The following is a 14,064-nucleotide window of genomic DNA, read 5'->3' as shown; positions in this document are numbered from 1 at the left end:
GCCATCTATATATATATTCACATCTTCAAAATGTGAATCTCAAGCCCCAGCCTCTTTCTGCTGCATTCTTGACCTATTCATTGAGATGTCTCACTGAGCCTAAGACATCCAAAACTGAACTCTTGATCATTATTCAGAACTTGCTTCTCTCCACTTCACTCTTTCTCCCCACCCCAGAACAAACAGCATCCAAACTTGCTCAAGCCAAAAACTGGGGTATCATTGCTGACAGGTGGGGCTCTTCCTCCCCACTTGTATTACATCTGCTACTAAGTCCTGTTACAAACCATGTCTCAAGTCCATCTCCTTCTATCCCCACTCTCTGCCCCTGCCTACCATCATCCAGCTACACCACTATTATCTCTCACCTGAACCACCACAATAGCTTCCTTTTACTTTTTCTTTTGCTCCCTCTAGTCCATGCTCCAAAGTGTTCCTCTTAACATTTAAATTAGACCATGTCAGCCCTCTTCTTAAAACTTTTCAGTGACTTCGCACCAGATTAAGAATAAAATTCATTCTACTTAAAATGACATAAATGGCTCTGCTTGATCTAGACTTTGACTACTTTTCTAACTCCGTCTTCCATCTTATATCATTCTCCCCCATGCTTACTATGAATGAATGAATGAGATGGAGAATAAATGTAGCTGTCTTGATAACACTTGCTTTATTGACTGCCTTCCCTTCCTAGTCTCACTTCCCCACTCCTTTATCAGCATTTCCTTCACCTCCTAAGTAAACCACTTCCATGCAAATTCTTGTCTTATGGTCTGCTTCTGGGGTAGCCAAAACCAAGACACTCCCCATCCCCAATCTCCACATAACTCCCGAGCTTAGAAGATAAATGAGGGAAATAGAGGAAGCAATGGAAAGTTCCAACTTTTGCCTGAAGTTTACTACTATCCCTACCAGTCATGGCATTATAAATTTGAAGACACATCAACACACACTAGTATAGAAGAGCTTTATAACCCAGGCAAGTTTTCTACTGGACACATAAGCCCCTACACATCTGGGAAAGTGAGATGTCTTGGGGTATCCCTGGGCCCACTGGACTTGTACTCTGTTTCTTGAAGGTAGATGAGAACCCAGACTTAATTTTAACTGGCTAGGTACAATGAACTTGCCATACTGGGAGCTATGATAAAAACAAAACAAAAATCAAAACCACCACCAACAAAAATCTTCATGGCTGGACCTTGTCATCCCTATTTAGAAAATCTTTTATTACATTTGTGTGGCAATATTTAAATGTATTTAAACATCGGCAAAAGAAGTTTAATTTCTCAATTTGTCTTGGAGAATATCATGAAGTTTCCTGGAACCTGACCATAAACAAACATACTAAGAATTCTGGCATAGTATATTTTTGCAGAAAATAAGGAATCCTATGAAGAAATACTACACTACTTACACAATCCCTGGAATGTTTTTAAATTAACTTCAGCTGTGGAGATGGTGATTTTCTGATTAATTTGATCAGTGTAGACAGCAAGCTGTGTAAGGCATTAAAGAAACTGGGCAATTCAGCATTTAGCTCAGACTCCCACAGCTCAGGGCTTCTACTCCACAGAGACTTCTTCACCTATATTAGCATTTCCCGTCTCAAGACTCAGTTCCCTGAGCCTCATGTGTGAAAATATTGTTTAGAAGAGACAGAGAGAGAGTGAGTGAATGAGAGAGAAGCTGGCCAGTCCATCTAGACCTTCCAAGGTGGCAGAGGATGTTGATGGGATTAGTACAGTCCAAAATTAGATTTTTTTTTTTTTTTTGAGATGGAGTCTCGCTCTGTCACCCAGACTGGAGTGCAGTGGTGAGATCTTGGCTCACTGTGCGCTCCGCCTCCCGGGTTCACACCATTCTCCTACCTCAGCCTCCCAAGTAGCTGGGACTACAGGCGCCTGCCACCACGCCTGGCTAACTTTTTGTATTTTTAGTAGAGATGGGGTTTCACCATGTTAGCCAGGATGATCTCGATCTCCTGACCTCGTTATCCACCTGCCTCGGCCTCCCAAAGTGCTGGGATTACAGGCGTGAGCCATTACGCCTGGCTAAGTTGATTCTTAAACAACAATTACTTCCGTTTTTTAACAAATGAGACTGATATAGATTTGATGGCAAATCTCCTATATCTTTCAACAGAACTATAAAACTAAGATGCTTTTGTGACTGGGAAGGGAATTCCTTACAGTGGATAAGAAATCTTAATTTATTAACAAAGTTAATAAATTTTTGATGGCCCAAGTGTTAGTCATTAACATTTGGGGGAGATTTATAAGTGACACTTCACACAATATCAGAAACAATGATTTGGGAGAAATTAATACACCTCAGATTTCTCAGTTTCACCTTTTCACCTGAAAGCAGGCATGTGAAAGAAATAAAGACTGAGAAAAATGAGGATTTCTCTGGAGAGTTGTGGTAATGTGTAAACAGTATATGAATTTTATCTTTTGGTAACTTTCTCCTGTTAGTTAATCCTGGGCAGTATTCTTTGCAATCCCAAGTAATTTACTTTGACTGGTACATATGAAGTGGGTTTGACCACCTGTACCAAGCACTCTCGGCTGGTTTCTGATTAGGCTTTTTAAAAATATCAGATTTCAACAAATTTCAATTTGGTTTCATGTGATTTCACATCTAACTGTTTCAGAAATCTTGTTCAAGCTTAGTGAGCTCATCCTACTTCTAAGGAGGCTGTTTTGTGTATTACAAAATTTTTGATATTTCCAACTGCTTAAAATCCACCTGTCACTGTCTGGAGCCTGCAGGAGGGACACAGGCCTTTTTCTTTAGACCCCCTGCTGTTTCACTGCTCCTTCTTAATCCCACCATTCCCCTGCTGCCCTTCTCACTCCTCTGCTTCTAACACACACCACGATCTACACTCAAATTTTGAGGCCACCAACTCCTCATGTTCTTAATGGTGCTGTCCTTGGCACAGGCTATTTTTTCTGCCTGGAAAACCTTCCCCACCACACAGCCTCCTCCCACTTCTCCAGGCAAAGTTCCATTCATATTCAGCCCCATTTCCTCCAGAACACCACTCACCTACCATCCCAATGTACTAACTTCCATATCTCCCCCTAGCTCCTGAGAACTTGCCCCTTTGGTAGGGTCATATGTTGGAGTATAATGGGGCTTCTCTCATATACCTCCTATAGTCTCAGTTCCTAGTACAGTGTCTGATGTGTGTAGTTACTTAATAAATTTTGGGTAGACAAATGGATAAATGAGTAGGTGAATAGTTTGGTGAAGTGTGTTCTCCTCTGACTTCTAATACCAATGAAATCCTCAGTTTTTCTTGGCCTTAGTTTCTTCATGCACAAAATGATAGGTTGGAACCAGATGATATCTAAGGTAACTTTCTTTAAGGTGAAATTCTATGATAATCTCCCCTTACAGTGAAAATTTATTCCTACAAACATAAAAAAGAAAAGTCACATGGAACCTGTGGCAGCTATGAGGATGCACCTCGCAGACATCCAACTGCAGGGAGCATAATTGACCCAGGGTCCCAACTACTCTACTCTTGGAAATCCAGCACCACTTTTAAGTGAGGCTGCAACTCCCACAGGCTGCTCCCACCAATGACTGAGCATGGCAGGGATACTAAGGCAGGTCCTTCTGTGGGAAACATGGCTCTCCTCTGAAGGTCAACACATCTGATGATAATAATCCTACTACTAATAATAATAAAAGTAATCAATTAGGGAGCATTTACTGTGTTAGTCACCATTCAAAGCCCTTTTCATGTATTTAATGATTTCATTATCACGAATACCCTTAAGGTAAATACTGTTGTTTTCCCTGTTTTAGAAAAGAGATAGCTAATGCATAGAAAGAGAAAGTAACTCGCTGAAGGTCAGAGTTAATATATAGTAGAGCCAGAATTCAAATCCAGGAAGGAGACCATAGTACTGACCAACAGGTTATGCAGCCTCTCAACATTCAGAGTTGATCTCACTCTTTTACTAGAAAAACTCCCCTCATTTGGCTTTCCTGACAATGTACTAACCTGGTGTTCCTCTGAGCATTGCCTGGGCCTCTTTCTGGACCTTCCTGCTCTTTGGTCCATCTCTTACATGCTAGTGTCCTTGGGACTGTGCCCTAAGCCTCCTTCTTTTCTTACACTGCATCCACTTCTGTAGAATCAGTTACCATCTACCTGCAGATGATTCCCAAATATAGTTCTGCTTCCTGAACTCTTCACCCAAATATCCAACATCCTACTCAACATCTCTTCTAGGTTGTCCGTCTAATGAGTACTCAAAATCAGCATGTGCCAAAGAGAATTCATCATCTATCCTATTCCTGAACATGTTCCTCCACCTGTATTCCTCATTCCAGAAATACAGGCTACTCGATGGTGCATCCCTCTGACACTCTATATCCAATCGACTAGGATATAAGCTCCACAAGGACAGAAATCTTATTTCCCTTTTGTTTGCTGATGAACTTCTGGAAACTAGCCCAGTGTCTGATACATTATAGGCACTCAATAAATACTTGTTGAATGAATGAATTGACTCTAATCCATTACCAAATCTTTCAGTCCCACTTTGATGCCATTCATTTCTCCTTACCTCCACTGCTACTGCTGCAGTCCAAGCAACCAGAATCTGTCTTCTGAGCCAACTGGTATCTTTTCTTCCGTTCTGTCTCCCTCCAGTCTATCTTCCAGACTGCTTTCGTGGTAATATTTTTCAAAAGAAAAACCTTATCAAATAACATTCCTACTTAAAACCCTTCAATGCTGTTCTATTGCCATTGAGATGTAAAACCCAAAGCCCTAACTTGATTCACAAGACCCTCTGTGATGTAGCCTCTGCCCACTTCTTGGGGCTCATCTTTCGCAAGCTTACTTCTCCCTGCCTTTATTCTAATCCTCTGGTCATCTACTCATTCCTCAAGCACAAGCATGGTGTCTTTTACCTCTTAGTCTGCACTCATTCTATTCCCTTTGCCTGTAATATTCTTTCACTTTATGTGGTTGAACCCTGTTTGTCTTAAGTCTAATTTAAAGTTTGCACCTTCAAAGGGAACATCTGGGACCCCTTAGACTGGATTATGTTTCTTTGATTTAAGCTTCTGTAATAGACTGAATATATTGAGTGCCTCTGTTACCCTGAACCCCTTGACTAAAAGCTCATGAGTAGGGGACCCTGTATGCCAGGATTATAAGTGAATCCTCAGCACCTAGCACTATACTCCATACATATTAATGCCCTATTGAGGATTATACTGATTTTTTTTTGGCATCAGGAAATAGGTAAGATCCTTCCTATTGTGATTGGGGAGCATATTGCTTGCAAACCTTCAGTCAAGAAGTTGACAGATCATCTCTAAGATTTTGTTGCTACATTGAATTCTAATTAAATGAACCCCACATTTCTTATAAAAATATGAAATTAAAATTCCAAAGGCAGAATTTCCCCCTATACAGCTTTTCTTTCATCATGTTTTCTTTTGAAATCCAACTCAAATGTCACCTACCCTGGACATTTTCCTCCTCTTTCCCAGGCAAGGTTAGTTCCTCTCTCCATTCTGCTCCCCCAGGCATCAGCTTCATGTTGTTAAAGGAAGAGGTGAAAGCAAATTGTAGTGCTTTATCAAGGTTTGTCACAGACGTGTGTGGTTAAGAAATGGACTTACTGTGTATCCATGTGGAAGGGTTTTTTTTACCAAGGTGTGAGGACACTTGTTTTTATCGACAAATTTCAATCTTGTGTTCAAGTCTTAAAAACATCAAAACAAATAACCCAATTAAAACATGGGCAAAGGACCTGAATAGACATTTATCCAAAGAAGATATGTAAATGGTCTATAAACACATGAAAGACACTTAATATCATTAGCCATCAGGGAAATGCACATCAAAACAAGATGCTACTTCTCAAGCATTAGGATGACTAGAGTTTTTAAAAATGAACAATAATAAGTGCTGGTGAGGATGTGGAGAAATTGGAACTCTCATATATTGCTGGTGGGAGTAAAATGATGTAGCCATGTTGGAAAACGGTCAGGCAGTTCTTCAGAAAGTTAAACATACAACTATCACGTGTCTTAGTCAGTTCAGGCTGCTATAACAAATTACCAGAGGTTGGGTGGCTTATAAACAATAGAAATGTATTTCTCACAGTTCTGAAGGCTGGAATTCTAAGACCAGGGTGTCAGCATGGTCAGGTTCTGGTGAGGGCACTCTTTTGGGTTGCAGCCTGTCAACTTCTCAAGCTCCCTAGCCTTTTCTTATTAGCGCACTAATCCCATTCATAAAGGCTCCACCCCCATGACCTAATTACCTCCCAAAGACCCCACCACCAAATACCATCACATTGGGATTAGGGTTTCAATATATGAATTTTGGAGGACACAAACATTCTGTCCATTGCACCATATGGCCCAACGATTCCACTCCTGGGTATACACCCAAGAGAAATTAAAACATATGTCCACACAAAAACTTGTGCACCAATGTTCATAGCAACATTATTCATGATGACCAAAAGGTAGAAACAACTTAAATGTCCATCATCTGATGAGTGGATAAATAAAATGTGGTATATCCATATTATGGAATATTATTCAGCAATAAAAAGAAATACAGTACTGTTACAAGCTACAACATGAATCAAACTTGAAAACATGCTAAGTTAAAGAAGCCAGATGCAGAAGGCTACATATTATGTGATTCCATTTATATGAAATATCCGGAATAGGCAAATCCAGAGACAAAAAGCAGATTTGTGGTTGCCAGGGGATGAAGGGAGGAGTTAGTTAAGATTAACTGATCATAGGTATAGGGTTTATTTTTGGGGTGATGGAAATATTCTGGCACTAAACAGAAGTGATGAGTGCATAACATAGTGAAAATACTAAAAACCACTGAAGTGTATAGTTTAAGATGGTGAATTTTATGTTATATAAATTATATCTCAATTTTTAAAATACTAAAATAAAAAAATTATTAAGGGCATCACTGTATTTGGACTGACACTTTTTTTTTTCTTATAACAGCATATTGTATACCTTTTTTTCCCCCTTTTTTTAAATTATACTTTAAGTTCTAGGGTACATGTGCACAATGTGCAGGTTTGTTACATATGTATACATGTGGACTGGCACTTATTTACTCAGCATACTTTATGGTTAGTCACCCATAGTTTCTTCTTTTTTACTGATACAAAATATTTTATATATTTATGGGGTACATGTGAGTGTTACATGCATAGACTATATCATGATCCAGTTGTGGTACTTGGAGTATCCATCAAATACTCAATTACCTTGAGTATTTACCATTTCTATGTGTTGGTAACATTTCACGTCCTCTCTTCCAGCTACTTGGAAATATACAATACATTGTTGCTAACTGTAATCACCCTACTGTGCTATAGAATATTGGGGTTTATCATAGGTTCTTTGGAAACTGTTAATTAGGCGCAGACTGGGTCAAGATTGTGGTATCCCTTGCAGAATTGTTAGGAATATATAAATTAGATTAGACAAATGGCTGCATTATTTCTTAGTCAGAACTCTTTATCAGAGCATTTTAATAATATTTAGCATGCTATCCTATACTTGAATGCATATGTTTCCAATAGACTATGAACTTGAGTGCAAAGACCAGGCCCTTTTCATCACTGTACTCTATGTGCCTGAGACAGTACTTGGAACATAGCAAGTGCACAATAAATGTTTTGCTTTAAAGTACTACTACTTAATGAAAGAAAAGTTTACCTTCCAGGAGACATTTGGCAATGTCTGGAGACATTTTTGATTGTCAGAACTAGAGGGGTGTGTGCTACTGGCATCTGTAGATAAAGACCATTGTTAAATATCCTACAATGCACAGGACAACTCCCAACAACAAACAATGATCTGGCCCAAAATATCAGTTGTGTAGAAGTTGAGAAGCCCTGTTCTAAATGTTTGAGTGACTTATGAATCCCTAAAATTAATTCCATTAAAAAATGAAAAAAAGTCCCCTTCAAGAAAAAGTAAATGTTAAAATCATCCTTGCATTTGGTGCTCTCAGTAAATGAAATGTCTCAGACCATATCTTTATAACTCTTAACTGAGTAATCAAATTTGTGGGAGAGGCAGACCATGAGGGAAATCTACAAGGTTATTAAACTTCCCGACTTTGACTTACATATTATTAACTTGAATAAAGTTCAGTTCTGTAGCAGAAAGCACACGGTAAAATGTGCGTTCCTTTGTCTGTTAAAGAGCCCAGGAAACATTTTTACAGTGTATTTAATATGTGTAAGGAAATCATCACAGCCCTCCACTAAATATACAATGCAAGTATTTTCCTTCGAAGTCTGGTAGCAACCCTGTCCAATACCAGGCCTGTAAGTAGGTAAACATGCAGTGAACTTCATCCATGGCGGCACTACTTGGGGGCACTTGGTAGGGGGCAGGGGGCTCACCTTTTTCAGGCATCTAGATCAGGCAAGCTACAGCTTGCGGGCCAAAGCTAGGTGATCCCTCTTTGTAAACAGCCCATGAGCGAAGAACAGTTTTTACATTTTTAAATGTTCAAAGATGGAACAAAAGGAGAATACTATATCATGACACAGGAAAATTACATGCTATTCAAATTTCAGTGTCATAAATAAAGTTTTATTGGAACACAATCATACCCATCTGTTTACTATTGCCTATGGCTGCTTTTGTACTTGGACAGATATCTTATGGACCTACAAAGCCCAAAATACTTATCATCTGGCTTTTTACAGAAAATATTTGCCGATCTCTGCTCTAAAATTAAGCAGTTTAGCAAATTGGGTTTCCAGGAGGTCATGTGGAATGGGAACGAGCCCTGGGCTAGAATTCCCAACACCCAGCTCTGCTGGGGATGTGACTCCACTCCGTTGGACTGGAGTTTCCTCCTCTGTAACATGAGAGGGCTTTGCTGAACGGGCCCTTCCAGCTCTTAATCATCTATAGTGTGTGTTGATTCCTGTCTATTCAATGGTTCCCAGGTGCCAGTGGGGTAAAAGTGCAGAGCTCTGGTCTGGGACAAAGCCACAGGACCAGAAAGTCACTGAAATAGACAAAGAACTGGATAGTTGCTGTGCGTATACAGAGCAGATCTGAAAAGTGGCACTCTACAAGGTTCAAAAACATACATTTTGGACATCTTCATGTGCCCTAGTTTTATAGATTATGTAACCAAATTCTTTTAACCATGGGGAAGAAGGAAATGGTTGAAACTAATTATTGAGGAAGGCTGGCAACCCCAAAATTCAGGTTTTCAAAATCTAATTTAGCACTTACTGCGGGTTCGTTGAAATTAACCAGGTAATTGACATCTCTGGTTCTTTTAGTAGTAGGGAAGAGTTTCTGTTGTCTTTTCTATTTTCTCAATACTAACATGTAGTTCTTTATCTGCAGTGCCAGGCATCACGGGTTGTTAGCATCGGCACGTCAGCCTGGGGTCTGTCACTATGGAACTAGACTAGCCTGCTGCTACGGCTGGAGAAGAAACAGCAAGGGAGTCTGTGAAGGTAATTTTGTAAAAACTCAGACCCTGCACTTGGATCCAGGGCCCATAGGTTTTTATCTGTCACACCATGAACTGCCACAAAATTGCCAGTGGATCTCTTAGGCAAGGACATGCATAACTACCAATAACCAAGGTCTGGGTTCCTATGAGATCTCTTCCCAGACAAAATGTGGCTGATGCCATCATACTTGGCATGATTTATTTTAGAAGACTGTCTTGTCAATTATTTTTGTGATTATCTTAGTGAGTATGACTGGGTTGTTTGTTTTTGGTTTTCTTTTTAATCTAAAGGAACTAAGATGGGCAAAAGCAGGCCAGTAAATTCCTCCTCTAATTATAGTTTAAGTGATTTCCAATGAAATACACTTTTTAATTATTAATCATCCAACTAGTAGGCTTTAGCCACAAAACAAGTACGCCTTTTAGCTTATAGATTTGTTACTCACATTTTTAAAATCCATACTGCCAATTTCTAAATGTTTTCAAGGTACACATGCATATATGCAAAGATTTTAAGTATTTTGCTGATTTTTTGTACATTGCAAACCAAGGAACCATAATTTGCCTTGGACATTGTTTCTCAGACTATGTGTTAGGAACTCCAAGAGAGGTCTCTGATCATTTCAAGGAGGTTGGGGAGGGCAGAGATGAGCATAAAGTTTTTGCCTTTTTTTTTTTTTTTTATGACTTTCCATAACGAGCAACACTGGCAGTGTAGTGGAACAAAATCCACATTCCTGCTAACTGACTGTCTCACCAGGGGTGTATTCCTTCAGGGCAGGAGTCTACTCTCACTGTCCCTGTGTCCTTCAGCAGGTAGCATGTGCCTCATCCTAAGTTCTTTATCCATTAAATGGGATAACAACACAATTGCAGGTCCCATAAAAGTACTAACATGTTAGTTATTTTAGGAATAACAATGCTACCTTCTTTTTGCTGGTCTGTTCCTGCCCCAACCTCCTTCTCTCTGGCTGGTTAAAAAATATCTGGATTGACCATAAGTGGGATCAGAACTTGATAATATCCAAAATCTATAAAACAATAGAAAACATTGATACTGTTCCCACATGTTCCATATTATGTAAAACCTTCTGTCATCATAGTTTGCTTGTGACAAGATGACAAGAGCATAAAAATACTAGACAAAAACAAAGATCATCATTGCTCACTTAGATAAAGGAAGTTAGAATATCCTCCTGGGACTTGTGTCAATTAAAAGAGTGGGTCCCCATCCTGATTGGATTGATAGTGTCACGATCAAGGGCATTGAGAACCAGACTGACCTGGGTGATCTTGGGCAAGCTAGCTAAGGTAAGCTAGCTAAGGCTCAATTTCCTCCTCTGCAACATGATGAGAGCAATACCTACCTCTGAGGGTAAGGAGTTTATGCATTAAAGGGTGAGTTCATTACCTGTCATGCATAGAAAATACCTCATAAATTACCATTCCTTCAGGAAGGACCAATAATTCTCATCACAAACTTCTCTTCATTAAAGCACCAGGTGATGGGGGGATTAAATGTGGCTTTATTCTTTTTCTAGACACAACATAACACATTTTTATTTGAAGTCAGTCAGGTGGAAAGGGGCAAAAACCACGTGAAACACATGATTTAGAATCTCTCTTACAGTTGCACGAACATCAGTGTCTACTGCCATAAAACTTGTAAGACCCAGCATGTCGCTGGTGAATAAATGAAGGCAAGGTTTGACTTTCAGGAAGGGCTTTTCTGTAACTGCATAAGAGCAATTTGGCCATGACGCATGCAGCCAATCACATTCTCAATGCTTTCAGGGACTGTATAATACCACAGGCATAAAATAATTTAAAGCAAGATGTTAAAACGGCAAGTGCAGAGGGTTCAAGCAAAATGCTCACTATGCAAGTTTTGCAAGCTGAAGAGACGGTCAGCACACCTACTGCTCCAGTCAAATGTTCAGGTCTTAAATTGCAGTGATTTTTAGATCTAAAATGTGTATCATGTTTTATCCAATTTGCATGGTCCTTCTTGATGGTAAAGTCATATGTTTCTTGAAGCATCAAATAACAGGGTAGTTATTCCCTGATTGCTGGGTTTCTGATTTCTAAGCCAGAGTTGTGGGATGCATGATAATAAGAATACACATCAACCTGCCCCAACAAGGAGAGCCAGACCCCAGGCTGTGAGGTCCCAGTCCACCCAGGCCTTCCCCTCTGTCTGTCTATTTGCCCTTCACTCCTCTTGAAGCCCTGCCTCTGTGTATGCTGGAGCTTTCTAGCTTTCAGCCTCTACCTGTCTAAATCTCCTCCCAAGGCAGGGTCTCATCAATTCGATATCATTACCCTTAAAATGTATGCCAGTTTAGTGAGATGGAATACAGAGTTGTCTGTGAACAAGTACCTGATGAAAAGCTCCAGATAGAGAAGTTTGGGGGAGAACTAAATAAGACTTTTACTTTGTCTAAAGCATGCTTCAATCTCAGGCCATTTTAAACACAAACTGAATTTCCCTTGCTGTCAATTGGCTGTTCAAGTCACAGATCCAAAGTTACTGTAAATTGAAAACATCTTACTAAAGCTTTAACCTTATAGCAAGAGTATTATTCACCATTTCTCCTATGGTCTATTTGGCCTTTATGCTGGGCTTTCCTGTCTGGACCACATTGGAAATCAGTTTTCAGGGAACAACTAGAGGCCTTCAGGGCTTTAAAAAAAAAAAAAAAGATTTATTTTTCTAATATCTGAATTTAAAGTTGCAACTCCAAGTACATATCCATAACAAAGTAGACACTGGAAATTAAATTCTGTCTCTTTTGTCTCTAAAAGTGGAAAAACTTTGCTGGGGAAGCATTTTTCCCTTATGACTTGTTCAGAGCCATAAAATGTTCCCCTGTTAAAAGTTCCACAATAATTACTTTATTCATTATTCAAAAATATTCAAATATTTAACATGTTTACAACACTCTATTAAACGCTACGGGAGAAACAATGATGAACGTTTAAGTCCCTGTCCTAAAGGCACTTGGAAACAAGTAGTGGATGAAAGACAAGCACTGTAGCCAAATATATGCCTCATTATTTAAAAAGACAAAAACTGATCAGTTGCACAGGAGGGGCCTGCCAAAGTTCTGTGGAGTTCTCGAAGTTGAGTGGGCATTCATAGGTGGCTGGAGGAATCTGTAAAGGCTTTTAGAAGAAGGGGTCATACAAGGTGATCCTTGAAGAATGGGGAGGATATTAACTACTGGAAACCCAGGGAAGAGTATCCTAGGGAGGGGTAGGAAAAGGCAGAAAGTAAAGGGTAGGTCTGGAAAACAGCAAGCAATGTCTTTTGCCCACAGTGTTGCCTTTGTCAGGGGGCGGGGGGTGCAGCTAGAAAAGAAGGTGGAGGCCAGATCAGGCTAGGTTTGAATTTATTTTTTATTTTTTTTAATTTTTGTTTTCTAGACAGAGTCTTGCTCTGTCACCCAGGCTGGAGTGCAGCAGTGCGACCTCAGCTCACTGCAACCTCTGCCTCCTGGGTTCAAGTGATTCTCCTGCCTCAGTCTCCCGAGTAGCTGGGATTACAGATGCCCGCCACCATGCCTGGCTAATTTTTGGATTTTTAGTAGAGATGCAGTTTCCCCGTGTTGACCAGGCTGGTCTCAAACTCCTGACCTCAAGTGATCCACCCTCCGTGGCCTCCCAAAGTTCTGGGATTACAGGCGTGAGCCACCATGCCTAGCCAGATCATGCTAGTTTTAACTTGGTTATGATACTTGTACTGTATTCAGGAGGGAACAAAGATTATATGATGACCTCTGTGCAAGGCATGGCACGATCAGAGCTATCCTTTTGGACTATTAGTTTAATGTCATGTCTGACATCAAGTTTGCTAGGAGCAGAGCCTGAAAGGGGGATTCTTGTACAAATATTCCATTGAAAGGTGTCTTAGGAGCAATTTGCAAGGGAATGGAGGAGCAGGGGAAGGGGCTAGGCAGAGATATGGTTTCAAAGGAAGTCTAGCTTCAGCCTGATCCCACAGGCACCTCTAGGGCGTTAATTGCACCAGAGTTTGTCCTGCCAAGAAACAAGGAACTAGGCTGTTAGACTCCTGCATCAGTGAGGCACTGATCACAAGCTGTGGTGGGGAAAGCAGGGAGAGAGAGGGATTTAGCATCATCTTCCAAGTATCTGTGGGCAAGGCAGTTCCCATTAGCTAGATAGATAGTTGTTCAATGAATGAGTTGGTGGTAGAAACAGGAATAGGATATTGCAACTGAATGGTCTGGAGACAAAAAAAATAGACAACTGAATTTTTTGAGTCCAGGTAACTGGTAGAGGAATGATGATAATAACAAAAAATAGGATCTGGGGTTTAGGGAAAGATGCTGGTATCTTTAAGAATAGGCTTTCTTAGAGGTGGACCTACTATGAGCCAGGGGGAATTGATGGACGGAGAAGTAGGCACCATTCCTGGGCAATTGCTGAGTCATTCTTTCCTATTATGGCTATTTCTTGAGCTCCTACTGTATCCAGAAGCTGCTGAGAATCCTTGATACCCTGAAAGTCTCCTTTCTCTCTCATAT

The 14,064-nt window shown here is 40.1% G+C and overlaps 1 protein-coding gene across 3 annotated transcripts in view; it reads left to right on the top strand.

Moving 5' to 3' along the window:
* EGFL6 (EGF like domain multiple 6) overlaps nucleotides 1-14,064 on the top strand; it is a 64,052-nt gene that overhangs the window by 10,188 nt on the left and 39,800 nt on the right. For all 3 annotated transcript variants that reach the window (XM_009197203.2, XM_009197202.1, XM_003917413.2), the window contains exon 2: nucleotides 9,406-9,518. In XM_009197203.2, the coding sequence (XP_009195467.1) occupies nucleotides 9,406-9,518 (113 nt within the window). The remainder of the gene's footprint in view (nucleotides 1-9,405; nucleotides 9,519-14,064) is intronic.

Source organism: Papio anubis, chromosome X, assembly GCF_008728515.1.
Source record: "Papio anubis isolate 15944 chromosome X, Panubis1.0, whole genome shotgun sequence".
Lineage (NCBI taxonomy): Eukaryota > Metazoa > Chordata > Mammalia > Primates > Cercopithecidae > Papio > Papio anubis.
This window is presented reverse-complemented; position numbering and strand designations above follow the sequence as displayed.